The sequence below is a fragment of the Puma concolor genome, chromosome E3, assembly GCF_028749965.1.
Source record: "Puma concolor isolate L17-30 chromosome E3, mPumCon1.1.hap2, whole genome shotgun sequence".
NCBI classification, from domain to species: domain Eukaryota; kingdom Metazoa; phylum Chordata; class Mammalia; order Carnivora; family Felidae; genus Puma; species Puma concolor.
The window spans coordinates 3,729,702-3,753,680 of record NC_141682.1 but is presented as its reverse complement, the minus strand read 5'-3'; the positions used below and the strand labels follow the sequence as shown (position 1 = coordinate 3,753,680).

General features: G+C 53.3%; 1 protein-coding gene across 2 annotated transcripts in view; it reads right to left on the bottom strand.

Moving 5' to 3' along the window:
* The window catches only part of SDK1 (sidekick cell adhesion molecule 1), an 888,233-nt gene that overhangs the window by 114,214 nt on the left and 750,040 nt on the right, over positions 1 to 23,979 (bottom strand). For both annotated transcript variants that reach the window (XM_086692476.1, XM_086692475.1), the window contains exon 22: positions 22,719 to 22,840. In XM_086692476.1, coding sequence (XP_086548602.1) covers positions 22,719 to 22,840 — 122 coding nt within the window. The remainder of the gene's footprint in view (positions 1 to 22,718; positions 22,841 to 23,979) is intronic.

Below are 23,979 nucleotides of genomic sequence, written 5' to 3'. Positions count from 1 at the left end.
TGTTAAAATAAAAGGTGGGATGACTGGTCAAAAACGTGTGGTGGAGAAAGATCCGGAGGTCAGAGTCGATGCATGGCCCGGGAGTCAGAAAAGCAGCAGGGTAGTCGAATGGGCAGTGAAATCAGGAAAAGATGATGGAGTCGGCACAGCTGGGGACAGGTGGGTAGCCTCCAGGACCCTTGCGCCGGTGGAGGCTAGTCTCCCCCAGTCATCAGCCCTGGGGCCCCCACCGGAGCCCGCAGAGACACAGAGTTGAAAGAGGGAGAGAGCAGACGTACATCGAGGATGGTGCACAGAACGCCTGTGTTGGAGAAGGGAGGGTCTAGGCTAACCTGGGTTGGAGGAGCTGCAGAAACAGACAGCACTAAGTGCCCCCAGGGCCCAGGGCTGCCACCGGCCTCCTCCTCTGTGACTCTGATGTGGAAGGGGCCCAAAGGGGAAGACTGGCCAGTACTGACCATGGCCTGGGTCTGTGCAACGCGGCCGGGCAAATGGAGGCGAGCCCCCGCCGTGTGGTGTCAGGGAGCGCACCAGTGTCCACTCAGGAGCCCTGCCCGTGGCCCGGCGTCCAGCCAGGGGCAGACCCTGCACGAATCTGGGGGGTGAAGGAGGGGAGCTGGCAGATGAACTACAGGGCGGGAGGAAAACCACAGCTGTGCCCCAGACTTGGAGGGTCTGCCGCGGCTCTGCCCCACGTAGAGGGGACCACACTGTCTGCTCAGCACCGTTCTAGACGTTAACAAGATGTAGGCACGCCTCAAAGTCAAAACGCTAACAGTTCAGCCGAACTGTACTGAGTGTCAGGAACCCCCTCGATCTGGGCCTCACGGCAGGGTGTCGTGGTTTCTGAGCCTGAGGCGACAGGTGAGCTCCTCTCCGTGAAAGGGACCCTCGGGAGACTGAACTGCAGCACTTGTACCATTTCTTGTAAGACAAGTTTAGGGGGAAAAAGGGAAAGGAGGATGAAAGGAAAAAGGGAAGAGATGACTTCGGTTTTAGGAGAGTCAGTTCAAGACCTTTTATCTCCTGTTTGAGCCCCTACGGAGACGCCTCAGAGGGTGCTGGGGAGCAGGGCGGCCGGCGCTCGGGGCACCGAGTGACGGAGGCAGGTGTGGGCCGTGGGCACCTGCTCACCACCACCAGGAACCGGGACACGAGTGCTGCCCCGGAGCACTGTTGTCCTGACGTGTCTGTGCGCATGGAGGGGGGACACGCACGGCGAGTGCCATTTATGGGCCAAATGCCCAGGCCCCACCGTGGGGGCCCCTGTGCTTCTGCGAAGGCACTCCTTTCTGCTGTCTCCCCAGCCCCACCCCTCCAGCCATGGCTGCTTTATCTGAGCTCCCGGTGTAGAGAAATACCCCGGGCTAAGAAACGACAGGGCTCGGTGGTAGCAGGCTTTTGGCCTCAAAGTCTGGCGTGTTTGGATTCCATCTGTCTGGTTGCCTCACTGGCCTAAAGCATTCATCTGCCGGCCCGGTGACTGCCCTGACCCCGTGGACGTCACTGGCCTGAATGGGCACCGGGGGCTCGGAGCGTGCCCTTGGCCGTGCAGCCGCTGTGGTTGCCGGGGCTCAGCACACGGCCTCAGCGGGGTCGGCAGGGGTCGCCTGCCCTGGGTTTCTAGCCTGTTCCGCTCACATGATTGAGAAGACGGGAGAGGAACTGGCAAGGCCTCCTTATACGCTGCTGGAGAAACACTGCAAGGCATCCGTGGAGGTTGCAGAGGCAGGAACCGGCTGGCGTGGTTCCCCGGGGGCCCCGGCCCGCAGCTGCATTAGCCCCACGGCTGGGAAACGTGAGGGGCCGGCAAGATGACACCCGCTTAGCGTTCCTGGGAAAGAATGCCACTCCACACTGGAGAGCCTGTGCAGAGAGAGCTCCCAGGCCCTGCCGCCATGTTCCCAGCCATGCCTAACACGCCTTCTGAGAAGGTCACTATGGGTCGAGTGCAGGGCTTCTGTTTTGCGGAGGGGAGCCTCCGGCTGTAGGGCTAGGATGAATGGATGGGGACACCCAAGGTCACAGTTCCCTGCCTTCCCATGGAATGCTCCGTCTCCTTTTTAAACAACCTGGATTTGAACGGGTGCCAAATTAGCGGCGAGCCCAGGTGGGCGCCGCGTGGCTCCATTTGGCTCTGCCCGCCACTTCTCCCTGCAAAGCCAGTCTGTCATTACCCGGAGGCGTCACTTAGTCGCAAACACCTGCACCTTGCAAAGGCTCTTCCCGCCCTCGAAAGTGTGCCCCCTCCCCACTCCTGTCCTTGCAGCCCATGAGCTCCTCTAGAAGCTGCAGGGCGGCCGGGGCTTTGGGAAGCATCCAGGAACGCCCCTGCCCCCATGCCACTCATTTTGCCCTCTCAGGGCATCTTCTGTGTCCCTGAGATACAGCGTTCCTCCTGCCTGTCACATCCTTTTAAAAACATGACTCTTGGGGCGCCTGGGTGGCGCAGTCGGTTAAGCGTCCGACTTCAGCCAGGTCACGATCTCGCGGTCCGTGAGTTCGAGCCCCGCGTCGGGCTCTGGGCTGATGGCTCAGAGCCTGGAGCCTGTTTCCGATTCTGTGTCTCCCTCTCTCTCTGCCCCTCCCCCGTTCATGCTCCCTCTCTGTCCCAAAAATAAATAAACGTTGAAAAAAAAAATTAAAAAAAAAAATAATAAAAATAAAAACATGACTCTCCTATGAATACACAGTACAGGTCAAAGATTCCTTTTGCTTGTTGGTGAGGGAACCAGCAAGGTGCCGAAACTGGTTCAGAGAATACCAGAGTCAAAGCGCAAGGACTCCACCAACGAGGACACACGTTTTGCCACAAGATGGCAAAATTAGAAGTAAAACCGGTTACAAGAGCACGGCAATCCTAACCTCTGGGTGCGGAACTTTCAATCTTCTGTAAGTTCTAACTTAGAACATCTAACTTCACAGAGCCTGAGCCAAGTCATAAATAGTAAGACAAACACAATCACGGTCCTGAGGACAGACGAGCCGAGCCGTAGGCAAGCTCATGAAACCAGACCCCAGTACAGGGACCAGCACGCTACGGCCCGAGGGCCAAATCCGGCCCACCTCCTCCCGTTTTTGTCAGTAAAGTTTTACTGGGACACGACCACACTCGGTGTGGCACTCGGAGGTGGCAGGACCACCTCCTGCCAATGGCTGCTTCTATGCTGCCAGAGCAAAGCTGCTAAGTTACAGCGGAGACTGTCTGCCCGACGGCCTAAAGGATTAACTATTGGGCCCTTCACAGGAAAAGTTTGCCAACCCCTGGTCCAGCGCTTCACCAAAAGGACAGGCAGTGCCCCTCTGCCTCCTTACTGAGGTGACTTGCCATGTTTGTCTTCCCTTTTGTCTGCATGAGAGCCCCCAGTCAGGTTCAGGGTCTCACCCCTCACTGCCCCCCCGGGCATCACCCCCAGGAGCCGTCCCAACCTGTTGGCTTCATATACAAATGTGCAGGATTTCAAAATCAGTACTGAAACGAGGTTGTCTTGCGCTGAGCTCCAAAAGCAAATTATTACCGAAAATGTAATTTTACTTACGGATCTCCGAAGCAGGGGAGGAGGAATGCTTAAGTTTCTATAATAAAGGGTTTACGTTTTGATCTGAAGCGACCAGAATTCTTTTTCGCGAGGAACAGAAGTCTTTTGACACTTGCTGGGCTCCTCCGGCTCTCTAGTGAGATTTCAAAACCATCACGACGGAGTGTTCTAGAAGTAACTAGCTGTTCACTAATGATGTGCTGGACATACAGTGTGGCAGCGCTCTTTAAAGATGAAACAAATCAGAGCTCCACGGGGAAGCTGGGATCTTGACGGTTTTCTTCTTCTTCTTCTCCTTCTTCTTTTAAAGCTAACAAATAGCACTTTACAATACTTAATACAAAAGCAGAAATGCCACACATTTCAAACGCCACTCATCAGGGGGTGGTCGTTAGGATCCATTAAGAAACTGCTGTCCTCCCAAAAGCCACGTTCCTCCTGGAGGGCTCTCACTGGCTCGTCCGCCTCCCTGTCTGGCTGGGGGGCTGGGCTCCTTGGGACACAGGTGCTCATTTAATGCCTGGGGGTCCCAGAGCCCACCGCCCTCGCCAACTCGGGTTTTCCATCAGAACGGGAGCCGTCTGCCCTAGGACAGCCTGCAGCCAGCGGGGCCTCTGAGAAGTCGAGCGGAAGCCAGCCTGCCCGGGCAGGACCCCCAACACCCCGCTGAGGCCCTGGAGGCCAGAGGAATGGCTGCTCCCAGGACGGTCATTAACCTCATCCTCTGAAACGTACCGGCAAAGGAGAGGATGCATAGGAACGGGCGGCTGTGCCAGGAGAGGTGGTGGTGGGGGGGGGGGGGGCTTGGTGGCATGAGAACACTCTCCTTTCACCCACAGCTAAGAGAGGGAAAAGACTCTTCAAGAATTCATTCCAGGGAACTCTGCCAAGCCAAGTGCACCCTGCTGGCTGGAACTCCGGTGTCAGCAGGAAAACTTGCGTGTCCAGCAACTTCCACGGCTACCAAGGCCCCTCTTGCTCTGAGCGGCGTCCCCCGCGCCCCAGCCAAATGAAGCGCCCCGGTGAGGACGCGGGACAGACGGGGCATCTCCGCATGGCTCTGCTGGCCAGTCGCGCACGACCAGGAAGGGGCTTAGGCCGTCCGTCCGTCTGGAACCCTGATGAGTCCTTGGGGGGGCATCGTACCTGCACTTGACGGAGGAGGGTTCAGGCTCCTGTTCACAGCTGTGCCCGCTGGTTACTTATTTATTCTTTTGTAATCGTTTAACATTCCCTCCATCTGCAGAAGCAGGACTGTGACGTGACCGCTGGGTCTCCTACCATGTGCGGCCTCAAGGACACTGGGTTCTCCTGCCCCCCCTCTGGCTTTCCAGCTTTGTCTTCTCTGGTTCCTCCTTTGCCCCCAGTGACACCCAAATGCAGTGTCCCTGCAGGTGTGTCCCGCCCTCCTCCTTGGCCTCCCTCGGCGTCGGGTCTCCTTCCTCCTAGCGTTCGGTGTCCCTGCTCGGGTGGCTCAGACCCCCGTGTGTGGCCTGCCTTTGTACTGACTACCGGGTGGACGTTTCTAAGTTCTGCTCACGTCTGAGCTAGCGCCTCAGACCTGACCCTCCTGCGACAGCCCCTGTTCTGCCCCCACCCCGGCTCCCCGTCCCGCTCCCTCCCACCCTGCCCGGTGCTCGCAGGCAGGCTGCCCTGCAGCCTCTCACGGCTGCTTGACTCCAGGGACGGGACCTGGCGTAGAAACTCCTGACCTGTTGCTCGAACTACTCCGATAGGTAGTGTAGTCAGCGAACTGAACACAGCGGAATGTGCTTGCTCGTAAGAGCCTCCCTGCCTTAAGACCAAAGGTTCGGGGCTGCCGACGGCTGGCCGCAGGGTCTGCGTGCTCAGTGGCCTGGGGACTCGCATCCCTGACCGGCGGTTGGAAAGCCACCAATCTGGCGGGGCCCTGACCTGCCTCTCGGTGAAAGAGCTGGCTCCTTGTCAGTCACCCTGTGCAGCGCGCCTGGGTATGTCCCTCAAGTACAGGCCCCCAAATGCTGCAGCCGTGACGGGGCACTCTGCGCGGGGGAGCTCCAAGGTCATCCCTGCTGCTGCCTGCTCCTGCTCCTTGTCCGTGCCTCGTCCCACCCAGTCCTCCCTGTGTTGCCTCCCGTGGGCCCCCCCAGGGTTCCCCCACTTTATACACAGTCCCCAAATGTGCCCCCACCTGAAAGAGCCTTCTAGGGACGGTTTTCCCAGGAAGCCTTCCCCTCCCGTGAAGAGGCTTCTCCCGCAGGCCATCTGTGCACCCAGGACAGTCCCTGCTCTGGAGCCCGTGTTCTGAGCTCGGCTGCCCGGGGTCTGGGGGCTGGTTGTATGCAGCCTGGGGACCGGGCCATCCCCTCACAGTCTCTCCCCGGCCCACGCAGGTGGCCTCCTCTGCAACTGTCCCTTCTCTCCCATCAGATACGACCCCTCTCACGGACAAACGGGACACCCACACCTCCCTGTGCCACTGCCCAAGATCCTGAAATGCCGGCGAGGACTTGGGACCCCACTCTCCAAGTGGCGTGCACGGGGAAGGTCGCGAAAGGCACGGGGGTATGAGAACCGGCCTGCTACCTGCCGCCTGCTTTGTGATGCGGGGACCTCAGCCTTGCCTGTAAAGTGAGGACGGAAATGACTCTCCCCCGGAAGTCATCTCCGCGGCACCCTGCTCGGACACCAGGAGGTGCAGTTTCCCATGATGCTTTCACTGCAGAAACTCACCAGGCCTTTCACAGGAACCTCCGCACCCCTCCCCCCTCCCACAGCGCCTGGGCACACCCCCGCCCTGCAGCCGCCCCCCCGCAGGTGCACCAGCCACGCTTCCAGTTTCTGCATCTGACCCCTGACCTCTGGGGCCCTGCGGACCCTGGAGCGGCTGCCCCAGGAGGCACGCAGCCGAGGCCTAGAGAGAGCAAACAACTCGCCTGTGACACAGCTTTCGGTCCATAGCCCACACTGTATCCCCTCCTCCAGGCGGCTCCCGAGCTCTGGGCCACCGTCCCCCTGCCCTCATCACCCAGGGCCAGGGACCTATGCCCCGGAGCCTCTCACATTACTCAAGCTGGCCAGGCCTCAGCCTGCCCTCCCGCCTCCCCACTCCTTCCCACAGAAACCAGAGTAAGGCTCTCGCCCAAGCGCCACCTCCCCTGGCCTCCTGACCGGCCCTGGGGCTTCCCCCTGTGGCCCCGTGTGGCATCCCGTGCCTCCTCCTCTGGGAACGGTCAATAAAGACTGTTTTTTCAGTGAGTCATCTCCTGACCTGGTGGCCTCGCCACACCTGAATAAAAACTAAGTTTGTATTTTAAAACAAGAGGTGCCACGTAATTTTCCAACTCTGCCTTTTGCGCGGCTGTTGTCTCTGCTCAGAACGCCCTTCTCACCCTGCAGCGCCCAGCGCCAACCTCGCCTCTGCGGAGCCCTCCTCGGCTGTTCAGGCCAGGCCCCCATTTGCTTTCGGGCTCTCTCTTAACAGCAGGTCTCATCCGCGTGAACCAGATTATATGCCCGCCGTCCCGCCCATGCCCCCACCCCCACCCCCACCCCGGGCTGTGAGGTTCTGGAAGTCTTTGTAACTTGGAGTTGGGCACCAGACCGGAAACCTGTAAAACAGGAGGTGCTTCATAAATGTCTGCTGGATGAACGGGTGAGTGAATGACACAAATATAAAACCTGCGGGGCGCCTGGGTGGCGCAGTCGGTTGAGCGTCCGACTTCAGCCAGGTCACGATCTCGCGGTCCGTGGGTTCGAGCCCCGCGTCAGGCTCTGGGCTGATGGCTCGGAGCCTGGAGCCTGTTTCCGATTCTGTGTCTCCCTCTCTCTCTGCCCCTCCCCCGTTCATGCTCTGTCTCTCTCTGTCCCAAAAATAAATAAACGTTGAAAAAAAAAAAATTTAAAACCTGGTGCCTGAAAAAATGGAACATGGGTGAACCTAAAAATCCAACAGGAGAATTAGGACGAAAGGTTTAGAGCGGTCCTCAAGATGAATAGAAAAATATTACCCTCGTAAAACTTAATTTGGTTTCACTGTTGTGATTTCTATATGTGTTGACCTCTCTTTCCGGAAAATGACATGATAAAACATTTCCCTAGGTCCCTACCTGCACCGTCACTGATGCCATGATATGTGCTGCTCTGTGGTATTTTTAAAAGTCCCGTAATAGGACCTAAAAGGATCCGATAGACTAATGAACAAGAAGGCTGGTTCAAGCCGTTCATCTTGTATGGATTTCCCAGGCTGGTCAAGAAATAAGGGAGAAGTCATTGTCAGGGTGTCATCAGGGACAACCAAGCAAACAATAAACACTGAAATATCCGCGAGTGACGTCGCAGTCACCTAGCACGGCTGCGCCTCAACGCTGAGCCAGACACGTTGTCCCGGAACAAAGAGGAGCCCATCTTGGCACATTACGCAGGTGACTGCGTCATTGTTGAAGGAGCCATTAGAACTGGTGACAGCCCTCCTTTGCATACTCTACAGACAATTTAGAACTAATGTCACTCTTTTTCTTCCTATTATGAGAAAGAAATTCAACTAGTCAGAGTTTATTACAGCTGAGCTGCTGACAGATACGCCTGAGAAGGGCCACAAACGGCTCTAACCTCCATCCCTAATGAGGGAAGGGGGAGATATAATTAGTGATTACAAGTCCCCACCTACAGATCTCAGAGTGATGAGGCAAAAAACGTCTGGCCTGTGACCCTGCTGCAGACGGGACACGCTGGAAGAGGTGACAGGAGCCAGGTGGATGGTTAGGTAAGGACAGGAAACGCCGCGAGAACATGGAGGCTCTGCCCACGAGTAGGCGCTTGTGCGGTGACCTGTCCCTGCAGCCTTTCCGGGCACCCTCCTCCCACGCAGCCAGCCTGCCTGGGTCCCAGGTGAGCGGCCACAACAGGACAGACAAGATGCCCGGTCTCGCCGAGCTTACGTTCGGTCTCTGGGGACCCTGTGACCGCGTAACAAACCAAGAAGAACCTTTCTGCGGGAACGGAACAGGGGGAGAGGCTCTGGGCCCTCTTGGCCCGTCTGCCTCACCCCCCCGGTTAGGACTTGGAGCCCGGTATCCCGGCTGCTTTGGATGATGGGTGCGGAATAGGCAGTCCCTCTGTGCACTCAGGTGGCCCGTGCCCTTCAGGCCGGAGGAAGCTGGGAGCCACCGAGGGCTGGCGGGGGAGCCCCCTTGCCGTTTGTGGCATAATTTATACCAGGAAAAGGAGGCCAGGGATTGCCGGACTTAACATTTTTCAAGCATGGATTTAGGTTGCTGGTGAGTGAGTTCTAAGTACCGGCGGCTTGACCCCCAGCTGACCCTCTGGGCGCTCGAGCCCGGGCTGCCTGCCAAGGCCAGGAGCTTGGGCCTTTTCCCGACTGCAGGCCCCACGTCACAGGGGACTCAGCCCTCCTCGGTTCTCTGGGCACGGAGTACCTCCCGCCCTGAGCTCGCCTGGGCCCCGGGCCCACTCTGGCCTGGGCCTGCCTGACTTTCCAGGTGTTTCCGGGTGTGGCCCTGCATCCTCGCCACGGGGCCTCCCCAGGAACGCAGTCTCTCCTCAAACGTTTGCCTTGATTATTTTGATTATGTGCTTCCATTTATTAAGTGCTTAATACGTGTGAGTGCCATGCTTTCAATGCACTGCTGTTCCCACCACGCAGCAGGGTGCCGGTGACCACAGTCGGCCGCCAGCCAGCGCTGCGGACTCCCCTACGCCCATCAGCCTGGAGCCTGGCTTGTCACCAATGCGCCTACGCTCCTGCTTTGGCGCTGTGCTCTGCCAGTCAGCCTGTCCCTTCCTGGTCTGGCCTCCGGCCATACGGACCCCACAGGTCCTTACCCGTCCTGCCCATCCTGCAAAGGTCAAGGGCAAAGCTGCAGCTCTAAGTATTTTATTGCAAAATCCTAGTATCTCTCTCAGCCTCCATATTTCCAGGTTTGCTCTTTAACATTCGGGTGGGCTCTTAAAGGGAAGAAGACGCTGAAGATAGTACACAACTCCTACTTTCAAATGCAACGTCTTCATAAATTCAGCCTCCTCCAGGCACCTGGGTGGCTCAGTCGGTTAAACATCCGACTTCGGCCTATGTCATAATCTCGTGGTTCATGGGTTTGAGCCCCGCGTTGGCCTCTTGCTGACAGCTCAGAGCCTGGAGCCTGCTTCCGATTCTGTGTCTCCCTCTCTCTCTCTGCCCCTCCCCTGCTCATGCTCTCTCTCTGTCTCTCTGTCTCTCTCAAAAGTAAATAATCATTAAAAAATTTTTAAAAAACCTCAGCCTCCTCTGAGGCCTGCAGCCGTCTGCTTCCCCTGCACGGCTGGACATCAGTCTCTCTCCTATTTGTCAGAGTCAGGGCTATATCTTCCCCAGAGGCTACGGTTCGGCAGAGCACGGGCGTGGCAAGGACTCGACCACAAGGAGTGGCCAAAGGTGCAGCCGGGAGGCAAATCCAGCTGAAGGGAGTGGAGAAGAGCTACGGTCCCAGAATTCTCAGGTCACGCTTGGCCTAAAGCCCCGGGCAGCGTGGGCACGAAGGGAAACACCGGGGCTGCGCGGGCATCGGCTTAAGAGAAAGTCGACGCACTCGTCCGCCTGGACATTTTCCCTGCAGCTCGCCGCTGGCAGAGATTCGCTGAGAGAGGCCGTGGCTCGGCAGGCTGGGATATGCTCGCCCGGGGAGCCGCGCTCACAGGTGAGCCCGCCAGCCAACGGGAAAGAAAACGAAGCCTGGCCGTCCCCTCGCCAGCCCGAGATCCAGTCCCTCGGCAGGAAGTGCCCCGGGAAGCAGAGAACCTCGCTCGGCACCTCAGATTCTTCCAGGGACGTCTCTCCACATGCCACTGCCGTGGACACTGGCCACCTGGGGCATCCCTGACGCCCCACCTGTTCCGTCTCCGCTACTCTTTAGTTACCGGGAGACCGCAGTCGGCAGGCGTGTGCTTTATTTTATTAGCCCGTAACACTCTCTACAACAGTTCCTTTTAAGAAAATGGTACTATTATGCACAAATAAGCACTAAGTGGGCTCTTCTCCCCTCCCCGTTTTCGGGATGGAAACAGCTTTATCTGTACCACCAGCGTCTTCAGTACAGGGGACCTGCTCGAAGCAACCTTTTTGAGAAGACTAGATGTTATTTTGGCTATTAGAGCACAGCAAATGGCTGCAGACGGCAGGGGTCGGCAGGGGTGCCGAGAAGGCAAGCAGGAACGGAGCGGCAAATGAGAACATAGAACATTTGCATTTTCCCCTTCTATGCGTAGAAACAGGGGAAGAGGTGTTTTGCTCGCTCTATAGTCAAAGGTTACTAATTAAGCAAAGCGTTACCGAACGAGAAATACCTATAGAAGCTGCTTTCTACAACTTGAACCCACATCTGAGCATCAGCTTATCACGCGGCCCTTCAATGCATTGCTCCGAGGATCTTTTATCCCATAATTCACTGAAGATAACGCCAAGTAATACGAGCCTCCCGGTGCGCTTTAAAAGCAGTCAGAATCTAAAGGAAACTTTTCTGCAAAGACCGTATGATTGAGAAGTGGGTCAAAGGGAAGAAAACGATGCTCTCCTGCCACAAAGTGTTTGGTAAGACCCAAATCCTCACACCTGGAAGGCCGCTCGGCCGTCGCCTGCCACGACCCACCTTCCTGGTTCCTCGAGTCAGGGTGCAGACGCCATCTCCTTCCCGGGCCTCTGCCACCGCCTGAACCGGTGAAGTCTCTCCTTCCCGTGTTCTGCTGGCACCCGGGGCCCCCTAGGAACTCGTCCCCTGCTTCCCGTGTGGTATGTCGTTGAGTGGCCGACTTCTCACTGGACCCAGTGTTCCTGCGTCTCTTTCCTCTCTGAACTCAGGCCCCCCACCAGGCACAGAGCAGCTGTGAGAGGGGATGCTGGAGTCTCACAGCATAGAAAGCCTGGGCTCAGCTTGCATCCGTCCAAAGAGAATTAGGTGAAGAATGTTCCAGAAGCTTTCTCCTATTCCAGCTATAGTCTCAAGGGCCCTGTTGTTCTGAGTTTAGGAAAGTTGGAGCCTGGCTGGCCTAGGGAACCCACCGAGATGTTTTCGCAGAAGCAGCTGGGCCAGCTGAAGCGAGGCTTCATGGAGGGAACACCACGTGGGCGGGCAGTACAGACGAAAGTCAGGGGCACAGGTCAGGGACACGCCTGCAGGCTGGCAGGTACCCGGAAGAGATTTCATTTGTAAAGTGCCTCTTACCTAGAGAGCAGAGGCACGTGTGTCTTAGAGAAGTAAGTATGACAAAGCGTTCGAATTCTCTGGCAACCCCTCAAGATGGGTAGGAATATCTGTTTTACAGACAAAGAGCCAGCGCTGGGTGGCCTGCCTGCAGCCACCGGCTGGGATGGGTAGAGCTAGGATTCAAGGTCCAGGCTCTCTGACCCCCAAGCCTGTGCCATTTGTCCTCAGGTCACCGACCATTTCATCTGGGCACCACGTATTCCTGGCGAACTTGTCCATGGCCTTTCCTGGGGGGTGAGTCGGAGGTGATCCGTGAAAGGTGGTGAATGCCCAGGGTGGCACGAGGAGAGGGTCAGGATGGGGTTTCTGGAAAGATCTCGTGGCCAGAGTCCTGGCCCTGAGAGCGAGAGGAGGAGCTGCAGACCTGCTCTTCCCCTGGAGGGGCCGTGTGAGTGTTAGCAGGTGATGTGGGTGGAGTTGAGTATGTTCTGCCTGGAGCTCCCAGAAGACTGGACCCTGGCCTAGCGGTGAAGTGCCTGCCAAGGCATTTAAGGAGATGCTCATCGGTTCACTTTTCAAGGCACACCCTTTGCTATATGCCTCCGAAGTTAGTAGGAACGGGTCGCAAATAAAAGTAGGATTGGTTTGGCCAAAAAAAAAAAAAAAAAAAAAAAAAAAAAAAAGGATATTCATGCTAACCTTTGCCGCACCATTATGAAATTTTCTTGGGATAACTCAGTGTATGTTTGGAACCAGTCCAATGCGTTCAGCCCAAACTGGATTAGTATGACATAAAGCTTGGTAGCGGTCTGTTGATGGAGTCAATCCAGGTGTTTGAGGAAAAGGGCATCTTCTTCACGTGGCCACGTGGTCACTAGAGAAGGGCATGCCCGCTCTCTGACGGAAGCGATGTGGGGCTCTCAGCACACAGAGCGGTAAAATGCTCATCGCTTGTCCTCTGTCCTAAGGAGCCCAGGAAAAGTCTTTAATCTTTACCTTCTGGGGTTTGGAACGAGGTTTCTTTATACAGATGAATGTTTACAGTTTAGGAACACTGAAACACAAGCAGTTCAGATAATGCACTTTAGGGGGAAAAATTCTCTTTTGGTTTTCAAGTTTCAACCATCTGTACCACTACCAGAATTGTTAGGCTTGCTGAGTTAATTTTAAGACACCTTAGAGAGAATATTTGTCAGGGACTCCCCGTTCTAGCAGTATGGCAGACTAGATAACCTTTAAGGTTAGCCTCCCACCCCCAAAGCCAGAGCAGGGCTGGATACGGAACAAAAGCTGTCTTCTTAGATGCCCGGCCAAGCGCTCGGGGAGCAAGGGACATATCTTGAGGCCCATGTCAATGTGACATGTAGCCGTGGCCAAACCCATCGCAAAATCTAAGCAAGTGCTGTCTGTGGGAGGAGATGCTCATAATAATTACAGCCTTTAGGGATACAGAAAAACATGGTGGATGTGAAATACTGGACATAATAACAAGTACAACTGGCTCAGAGTGAAGGGATTTTAGAACCCTGTACCACCTGGAGGAAGATGGAGATAATGGCTAACTTTAGATTTTGATAACTCACATTTGCATGTTACAATTTTAAAGGCAGCTGGTGTGGGGGAGGGGGGTCAGGACCTACATCCAGGCAGCTGGCAGCCGACTCGGTTGGGAGGAAGGCCCACATCTAGGGGGATTTGGCAAATCAGTAAATAACTGAAGTCAGTGGGAGCCAAAGAAGGGCTAGTGTCAATGTGGAAAGGGTCGGCCTGAATACACAAGGGGTTCTAAACTGTATTTGGAGGTGCTGGTGGGAACTAGCGATTTTCGGCATATACAGACAGACACAGAAATAGACTGAGGTGTAGGTGTGTGTGCACCTGAGCATGTGCATTTCCTAGCTCTGGGCACTGAGGAGGCCTGGACACAGTGACAGCCAGTGGCAGTGAGCCCACGTGGTGCCCAGATCTTGGTTTCTAAATACCACTCTCCACTGAAAGGCCCCAAGGTTCCTTGGAGAAAGGGCTGAAAACAAAGAGGAAATAGTACGATGAACCTAGAACACCTAGTTTTGCCAAAAAGCAAGGGTGTACTTCGAGCGGCGGGGGCTTATGGGGAGAACATGAAAACCAGGTGGGAGGGCCTCCCCCCGCCGGTGCGGGAGAGCCGGGCACCGACCAACGTTAGCAACGACAGCAGATTACAATCTGTTAAGTAAAGTAGGAATCCACGAATCCATTCTGATATAAACAACTGAATGAATAAATAAATGAGGAGAGAAAAACTGTCTCCTACAGTAAAAAGTCCAATCAATAAATGGAGAAGAAATTACTGAATTAGAAAAGTCACTATTTGGTGCCCTCATTGTACTAATTAATTCAGGCAAGAAATTTCAGTGGATGACAAAACCAGTGGATGTGAGCAGGAAGGGGAATGAGATTTTCACAGAATCTCTAAATACCTCCACACAGAACACTTACTCACTGTGAAGAGGAGGAAGGCGGCTCTACCGTGGAGAAAGCCGGCAGACCCCATTTTAATCGTGTGAGCTAAATTAACTCCACCAGTCATGGGGCCTATCAATGTCTTATTAAACCCAACAGGACGCAGTGGGAAGAACCCAGCACCACTTCTGCCACTATCTGACCAAAAAGGGATAACCTGACTCTAATCCTAAAGAAATTTACAAACTCGAATTGAGGGGTATTGGAGGAAATGAATGGCCTGCAACCTTTGACACTGCTAAGGTCATGAACATCAAGGACTGGCTGAGGAACTAACCCAGGCTGAGGGAGACTGGAGACAGTGTGACAGCCGGGGGCAGAGTGTCATCCTGGGCTGGATCCATTCCCACCGAGGACATGTTGGGACAACGGACTGAACTTGTATGGGGTCTCCGAGTGAAGGGAGCTCTCTGTGGTACTCTTACAATTTTTTAGTAGTGCTGCAATACTTTCGAGGCGAATGGCAAATATGAACTTCAGGGCAATCTCGAACTCCAGCTAAAGCTTTTAACAGACAGCTACAAACCGAGCCAGCGAGGAGCACAGCAGCCCGGGGCGCACACCCGGGGAGTCCACCTTCGCCACATGGGATGCTCTCAGACCGACCTGGGGGAGCACGACCCCTGCGGAAAGGCACAGAGCCTGCCCAGACCATGCTGCCCTGGGAGGAGACATAGAGAGGACGAATCACTGTGTCCCCTTTGGAGCCCAGCGCCCAGGGTCCCTGCGGTGGTCCCTGCGGTGGTCCCTGCGGTCCCTGTAGTTTTTAATCCACCGCTCCACCCGGGAAGTTATCACCCACACAGCAATCCCCTCCCCGCCCCGCACTCCACTCGCTAAGGCTCAGCCAGGACTGGGAAACGAAGAGGGCCTTGGGAAGATGCCCCTGAGGCTCTGGTCTACGCCCAAGTTCAGAGTCAGCAGCCCTGCCTCTCACATCCCTGAAGGGCAATCCAGTCTTTGTGAAAACTGTGGAGAAAATAAACTATTGGTCTTAAAAGCCAAACCAACCACCAGAAAAGGCCAGGTTCGCTTAAGAACAAGAATACAAAAAATCCTGGCTCCGGACTAAACCAAACGGAAGAGCCACCGTGATCAAGTCGTGTTTATCCCAACGCTGGGATGGTTGAACATTAGACTATCAGCACACATTGTTACCGACAGACGACAGAGGAAAAACCTCAAATGACTCAACAGATGCAAAATAATATTTTGATAAAAATAAACTTCTTAATGATTTTTTAAAATCCTAAAGTACCAGGAAACAACTCCTAGCAAACCAGGTTTAGAACAGAACGGTCTCAATGCAATACAGCTAGCTATAAAAAGGGATGACTGACCAACCATAAATGTTTTCACGTCGTAATTGATAACACCTTAACAGAATTTCTTGAAAGGTAGTAATAATATAAACGTTGTTCTATCACTGCTCCAATTCAATACACTACGGGAGGAGCTCCCCTCCCCCCCCATCAAGACAATAGATTAAGTACATTAAAAGAAACAAAAAAAAAGAGAAATGAAGGAGATAAAGATTTCTAAAGAAGAAACAAAGCTGTCGCTTTGAACAGATGACAGGACTTCTCTGTAGAAAACTGGAATAGAATTAATAAAGTAAGAAGAGAATTCTCAAAAGTTTCTGGCCATAAGGCAGACTGGCGGCTTAGAGCCAGTCATTAAAAGAAGAAAAATAGTCAAAAATCAATTGTGATTCTACAGGCCAGCAGAATGTCAAAAAATGTAATTAAAATTACACACACATTAATTAATCCTCAGGGCGATCTTGTGAATAGTACTACTGTCCTCATTTCACAGATGAGATTAAGGCTCACAAAGAACTTAAGAAATACGTCCAGGATCACAGAGCAGGGAGAGACGGTGAGGAAAGGGGGGGCGTCAGGTCTGCCTGATGCAAAGCCCATACTCTTGCCCTTGATTTTCCTGCCTTTTTCAGAGCAGAGCGAAGGTAGGAATAGAGAGCCCAGGGCTTTTGCCAAGGAGAACACAGCCGAGAAAAGTAGATTTAAACAAATGGAAAGACGTATCGTGCTCCTGGACGGAGGACTCACCATCGACAAGAGTAGCCAGAAAGATCCGAAACAAGTCAAGCGGTGCGTGTGCAGTGGCGGGGGTCAGGAAGACCTTATCAGATACGAAAACGCATTTTAAAGCCTCTATAATTAAAGAATGTGGGATTACTGCATGAGTAGCCAGACTAAGAGAATAAAAAGTTCAGAAATGAACCCAAGCGCATATGGGAATTTAATATTACAAATCAGGAGGAGGAAAAAAAAAAAATCACGGGAACTTTTTATTAAACGGCTTTGAGATAATCACAGAGTTATTTGCAAAATTATAAAAATGGATTCATACCTCACTCCACACATAAGGACAAATTCCAAGCGCTTGGGGAGCTAAATGCGAAAGAGCAAGTCGGACAGTGGCGGCAGAAAGTGAGGTGAGTTCCTTTATCGCCAGAGAGTGGGGAAGACCTTTCTCTGACTGACAACGCAAAAGCATGCAAAAAATGATTGATAAATTAGAAGCGGTTTTTTCTTTTCTTTCTTTTTTTTTTTTGGCATGGCGAAAATTTATATACACAGCTGATGGGAGTACAAAATGTCCCCACAAAATGTGGCGATTTGCTAATGACCAGAAAATTTACAGACAGTCACTGTCTGATGTAGTAAGTCTGCTCCCAGGAATCCACCCCCAAAATTCAAGATGATTGTGCAAAAGGCTGAAGACCACCTTAGTGCAGAATAACACCCCCACCCCGGGGAATCCCACACCGTCATTCCTGGGTCCTGTGCGTGTGTTACCTGACCGGGCGAAAGGGACTCTGCGGATGTGATTAAGGTTAAAACCTTGAAATAGGGAGATTATCCTGGATTATCTGAATGGGTCTAGTCTATTCACCCGAGTACTTACAAGTGGCAGAGGGGGACAGGAGGGTGGTCACAGTCAGGAGATGGGAGGAGGAGGAGGAGGAGGAGTCGAGGAACGAGAGAGCCTGGACCGGTCACGGTTGGCTGGGAAGGTGCAGGAAGGGGGGCCTCGGGCCCAGGAACACGGTGGCCGCTGGAAGCCGGGGGTGGTGACGGTCAGCTGGGTTCTAGGACCACGAGGAGGTGGATTCTGACGACCCCTGAACCGGAAGGACACGGATCCTCCTCTGGAGCCTCTGGACAGGGACAGAGCCTTGCCGACATGCTGATTTTAGCACAGGAAACCCACACTGGACCTCTGGCCCATGGAACCGTGACAGAGCGTGTGGGTTTTGGTCATCGCTTAGGGCAGAAAAGGGAGGGCCCGCCGGCGGAGTCAGCCAGCGCTGGCACACCGGCACCGGGGACAGCTGCGTCTGCGCCAAGGCCCGACGGTGCACGCGGCCTCCCGGACCTGCTGTTAGGGGGACAGAGCAGCGTGCAGCCTGCTGCGTTCGGAGTAAGAGGGTGGGGCACAAACGCGTGTAGCTGCTTATGTTGCGGAAAACGGAGAAGGATAAACCGAAAACCTAATGTGGGGTTTGGGGGGGACAGAAAGAGGAACGTAAATTTCTCCGAATATACCTTTTTTATGGTTTTGACTCTGAGCTCTTGCAAATGAGTGACACGTTCAAAAATAAAATCGAACTTACAGTGTGTTAGCAGATTTTTTAGAAAATGATTTTTAAAGAAAATTTAAAGGAAATATTGAAGCAAAAAGAACACAGCCAAACCAGACCTTGAAATGAGTGAACCTAGTTTTGTATTAAGTTGATGACTCGACCAAACAGAGAAAATAACTTAGAATTCAGGATTTTGACTATAATCTGTTGTAGCATAATCTAGTCCAAGGACAAATACCTCAACTGCATTCGGGACTCTTATTGGGAGTCGTACCGTTGAAATTCTATTTTTGAAACTCTTTATACAATAGTAGGATAAAGCAAGTAAGTAATGATGCTAATTTTTCTAAAAACAATTTTATAGTAAAGCTATTTCAAGTGTAAATTCAAAGTTAAAGTAATCTTACATTTGAGGTGGAAATCCCAGTATGAACTCATAATGCTTCCTTTCTCTGTACCCTGAAAAGACCCAGAATGCCCAGCTGGAGGCAGTGAGCACCCCTCTGCCACCCTCGGTGCCCAGACTCTCGTCTATAAACGCCATCTGACCCTAAAGGAAACCAGGTGGGGATGACTCCACCTGAGCTGGAGCTGTGCGGCAGGAAGGCACAGGATGATCCCGGGACATCCTGCTGTACAATACCATCAAGGACTGGGATCTCCAGGTGAGGAAGCTCAGAACAGGAAGGGCTGCCCACTGGCCAAGATGCATCAAGTTTAGGTTCAAGAAGAATAAGGGCTGAAGGCGACTGAAAGCGCACGGAATACAGTTTTAAAAATTATGCTTTCATATTGATAATTCAGGAAAAGTGACAGCAGGGGGAAGGAAGGGAGGAAGGGAAGGAGGGAGGAAAGGGGAGGGAAGGAAGGAGGGGTGGAGGGAAGGAAGGGAGGGGGAGCAGAGAGGGAGGAGAAAGGAGGGGGGAGGGAGGGGGGAGGGAGGGAGGAGGGAGGGAGGAGGAAAGGAGGGACGAGGGAGAAAGCTGTGTTTCACACTGGGAGTAAGCGGGGGACCAGTCCCTTACTGAGACTGGGTTCAGGAAGAGGACTAGGCACTTATCCTGCATTCAGGGTGACAGACCTGCCTGAGGGACGGACAAGGGACGTGCTTCTTTTCAGATGAGAGAAAACCGTTAAAGATCTTAATGGAATACTGATTTCAGGGCAGGCCCTCGACGGCTGAGACTGCTAACTAGGAGGCTGACAGGGACGCACAAGCACAGGGACAGGCTGCCCGTCAGTCTGGTGTCCCCGAGGGCGGGACGGGGGGCCACTGTGTGTCCCGGCTGCCATGTGAGGTGACCGGCCGCACAAGGGGGAATCCACAGCAGTCTGCCCTCGTCCACGGTTTCGCCTGGTCCAGAGGCGGGTGACCCTCCCCCTGACTGACACACGTCACAGACTCCATCATTCCTGCTTCCATCCGGTCCTGGGGCATCTTACACCTCCCATGACCACCCAGAGTGGCGGGGGGGGGCGACGGGGGGAGGTGGGTTGGTGCGGTCAGGTGTTTTGGGAGACAGTCCACATTCACATGACTTTTCCTTCAATGAATTGTTATAATTGTTCTATTTTACTGTTAGTTACTGTTGTTTGTGTCTGACTGCACCTAATTTATAAATTAGACTTCATCGTAAGTATGTACATCTAGGGAAAAACACAACATATACAGGGGTCGGCACTGCCCCAGTTCCAGGGGTCCATTGGGGGTGTTGGAATGCATCCCCGAGGATACGCTGGTCAGGGTTTTGGGGTGAACTTCCAGTGTGCAGGAGACATGGGGCCAAGGAACCAAGTGACAGCACAGGGAGGTGAAGCGTGTCCCTCCAGCGTGGGACACCCAGGAGACAGCTGCCTGGGACTCGTCCACGAGGCACTGGCATGGTACCACAGGAGGGCTCTAGATGAAGGGTCCAAACCTGCAGAGACAGAAGGCAGACTCACCCTTGCTGGGGATGTGCAGCGGGGAGGGGCAAGAGTGCCAGGGGTCATAAAGGGCGCACGGAAACTTCTAGGGGTCATGGGTTTGCTCATCAACTTGACCATGGTGAGGGTTTCGTATTCAGAAGAATACGTACAACTAAGTCAAAACTTACCAAACGGTACGGTCTAGAAATATCCAGTTTATTGTATGCCAATTAAACCCTGATAAAACTATTAAGAAATTTCTTTAAACAATTTAAGAGTCATGACAACCAAATGCATACTGTCAAGTCTGTGTGGATCTTGTTTTTCATCAAAACTATAGTAAAAAGATATTCTTGGGAAATTTGAACGTGGACTGATTATTAGATGATAATGAGGAATTTTTAATTAACCTTATCAGGTGTGATAACTGAATTATAATACTGAAAGTATCTATATTTTACTTTTATTTTTTTAAAGGCTTTATTTTTTTAAGTTTATTTATTTATTTTGAGAGAGAGACCGCGCGAATAAGCTTGCAAGAGCTGGCAGAGAGAGAGGGAGAGAGAGAATCCCAAGCAGGCTCCATGCTGTCAGCAAAGAGCCCAATGTGGGGCTCGATCTCATGACCGTGAGATCATGACCTGAACCAAAAATCAAGAATCGATGCTTAACTGACTGAGCCACCCAGGCGCCCCGCAAGTATCCACATTTTAATGTAAAGTTTTTATCAAAGGAAATACAGACATGCACACAAGTGCACCAAGCAAGGGCGCACACACAAGATGAACACACGTATAGAGCCCAACTCCAGACCGAACAACACCAGCAGCATTATGGGGGCTCCAGCCCTGCTGTCCCCCAATGGAATTGTAAGACTCCAAGGGGAGCCAGGATTCCAATCCCAAAAAGTACTTCTTCTTGTTCTGGAACTTTACATATGTGGAATCAAACAGTATATACTCGAAACACAAGTCTGGCTTCCTTTGCTCAACATCATGTTCATGAAATTCATCCACATAATAGTTACACGCACCTACACTTTAGAGACATGTGCTAGAAATCTGGCGGGGAAACGGTGTGTGGTCTGAGCTTTAAAACGCTGTAGCTGAATCAAATCAGCACATTGTACACCTTAAACTCAGACAGTGACATATGCTAATTACATCCCAATGAAACTGGGGGGGGGGAGTGATGATAATGGATAGATGTGTGTGTGTGTATGTGTGTGTAATTATGTATATGTGTATCTATGGGTATATAAAGAAGTCAAACTGCCTAACCAGATTAGCTGCGAACATTACCATTCCATACACAAACATGACCACATAATTCTGCATAAATGACTTCACGTAATACAACTCCTACTACGTTTGATCTGCTCGTTTACATTAAATAATATGTACGGGAACACCTTTCTATGTCAGTAAGTCAACAAACATAATCTTTACCATTATTTTTCATAGCTGCATTTTAGGACATAAAAGCATTAAAAAAATCCCAGCTCAGCAACAATAAAGAGGGGGACTAGATGAATCTAGGTAATAGAACAGATGAGTCTAGGTCATGGGTATATGGGAGTTCCTCTCCGGTATGTTTAAAATTTTTTACGTTAAAATTAAAGATGTGGTCGTGGGACAGCAGTACTGAGCAAATGTCCTGTGGCAGAGAAACTGCTCTGTGTCCACCACATCGTTTCCTCCTCTCGGGCACACCGAGAGCCGTCCCAGACCCCCTCACGTTAAACTGGAGCCATGCGACTGAATTCTGGTAGACAGAATATGGACAGAGCACTGTGATCCCCGCTGGCCCCAGAGGCATGAAGCGAAGCCTCCGTCCGGTGAGCCACCACATCCCTGTGGCCCTGCTGAGCCTCACGCGCAGGCCTAAAGCTGGGAGACCTGCATCCGTGGCATCCCCGGGGTGCAGCCCTCCCGTGGGCAGTGATACAGAGGGCACCACGTGCTCCCGCAGGCCTTGCCCAGCTATTTCTGAGGGACCTTGAGACCTAGAATTGGTTTTCATGAGATAGAGTGATTTTCTCCCATAATTTCTTCTGCGTATTTTAAAGTTCGCTTTCATCATCTTGATTCCCATTCACTGGGGACCTGCTATTTTCAACTTGACGTGGGGGGGGGGGGACTTTATTTCCTAAGGAAATAATTGTTGTGGTCTCATTTATCGATGAGTCCCGACGAACAGGTTTGGGCTTCCAGAATCCTGCAGAGGTTTTCGGAAATAGTTGCTTAGTGAAAGCTTGGAGGATCTGAATAGAATCTGTTCCCTGATCGACGGCCAATCTGCAGGAGTGACTTATCTCGCAAGAGGGCAGAAGCACAGCTATGAGTGTTGCTGGGACGTTCCTGCAGACAAGAACGGTCCGGAGACGTTGCTGTTCCCATCACTTGTCTCTTTAGCTTTTTACCTCCTGTTCTTGCTGGGACACGTGGCCTGTGTGGCACTACCCCCGTCTCCGGGACCCCGTGGGACCTGCCCTCGGGCCTCCCTGCTGGGTCCTCCACTGCGATGTGCACGTTCCTTTCCCAGCACCCTGAGCGTCTTTCTCCCAAGACAGAAACCCCTCCTTTTCGTTTTACTGCCTGGGACAAGCATGCTGTCCTCACGGCACGTATTCACGCACGCGTACATTTGGTGGCTAATTGTTACATGGAATTAAAAAGAAATAAATCAAGGATGCTATCCAATTGGGTACCTGTTTGGAGCCAAAACTTGAATGTGAGCACTGGCAATCACTCCTTCCATGGCCCACAGGCTCACGTCCCTATCTCCCGTGTCCGTCCACATCCTGCCCCCAGCAGCCTGTCGTCTCCAGTCTCTTGTCCTGCAAACACGACCACCTCCCCAACCGCTGTCCCGAGGGTCACCGCGCTACTGACCGGTCATTCTTCAGAGTCTCCCACCGCCACACGCAGGCCCCCGTGTGGCTCTCTGGAAAGCCCTCCGTCCGCTTCCGCGAGCGCGTACCTGTCCCTCTACGATCCACCTGGAGATGGACGTCTTCCCGTCGTAGCCGGGGCGGAACTGAAGTGTGGCTGAGCGGGGGCTGATGTTGGAAATGACCAGGTTGGACGGGGCACCAGGGAGCTCTAGACAGACAGGACAGAAAACATGGAGAGGCGAGGTTCTGAGAGCTTAGGAAACGCATCAAATGTGTCAGCAAGGACACGGTCTCAAGACGCCCAGATTTGCTTTCAATACCCCTAAGCGAGAGGCACTGCTTCCCCGGGACGTGACCCCAGCACGATCCTTACTTTCCTAGGGCCGCCCATCAGGCCCCACGGCCTCTGCAGTGGGGCGAGGACACACGCGGCCCCAGACGATAAACTCGGAAGGTGGGACTTACTCGTGTCTGTGCACAGCCGGTAATTAACAGCTACAGGCTGAGGGAAGGAAGCGTGAGCGGATGTCATTCTTCCTGGCCCCAGAAAGAGCACAGAGACCAAACACCCACCGTCTCTCTGGTGAGGACCGTGAAGCCGGGGCAAGCGGAGCGGGGCGGGCGGAAGACAGCAGGTGCCGTGTATCGCTGCCAGGTGCCTTAGGCTCCCGGGTCCGGTTTCCAAGACAACCACATTCGGGTGAAAATGCAAGGCTCTCCCCACTCTGAGTTCAGTTGCTCCGGCAACGAAATTGGGGGGGGGGGGGAGACACACTCCCACCCTGGGAGGTTACGTGGGTCTTTGGCCTACTCACCGAGTGGAGACCCTCGGGCAGGCTGCTCCCCCAGAGAGCCGGTCCCGCTCACAAGCGGGATACAGTGAGTCTGAAATATGGGCTCTTATCTGGGCAGCAAAAAAGGGGAGGATAGGGGGATGGGGTGAAGCCGACAAGGACGCCGTGCAGGCAGCAGAGGCGGTGGGCAGCCCGCACCGTGTCCGAGGAACATGTCGCGCCGGCGGGGAGGGGGCAGGGGGCTGCAAACCGGGACGCGCATGGGGACAGTAAGGCCGTGTGAGCGGTCAGGACAGCACTGGCACAGGCAGGGTCCTCAGGACCTCAAGGGTCCTTTCCGCGTCTAGTTTCATGACTCTGAAGCAGGAAATGTTTAAATCGAAGGACAAATGACTCTTGTCTTTGTATTTCTCAGCTCGCTGGACTCTTTATGTGGTGCTCCAGACATTTAGTGGCTGTGAGCTTGAAGTGCATGAAGCGGAGCACAGTCCTCCAGCGTGATGTGACGGTGGGTGTGAGTTTGCTTCCAGACAGATCTCCAGGCCCTGGACCC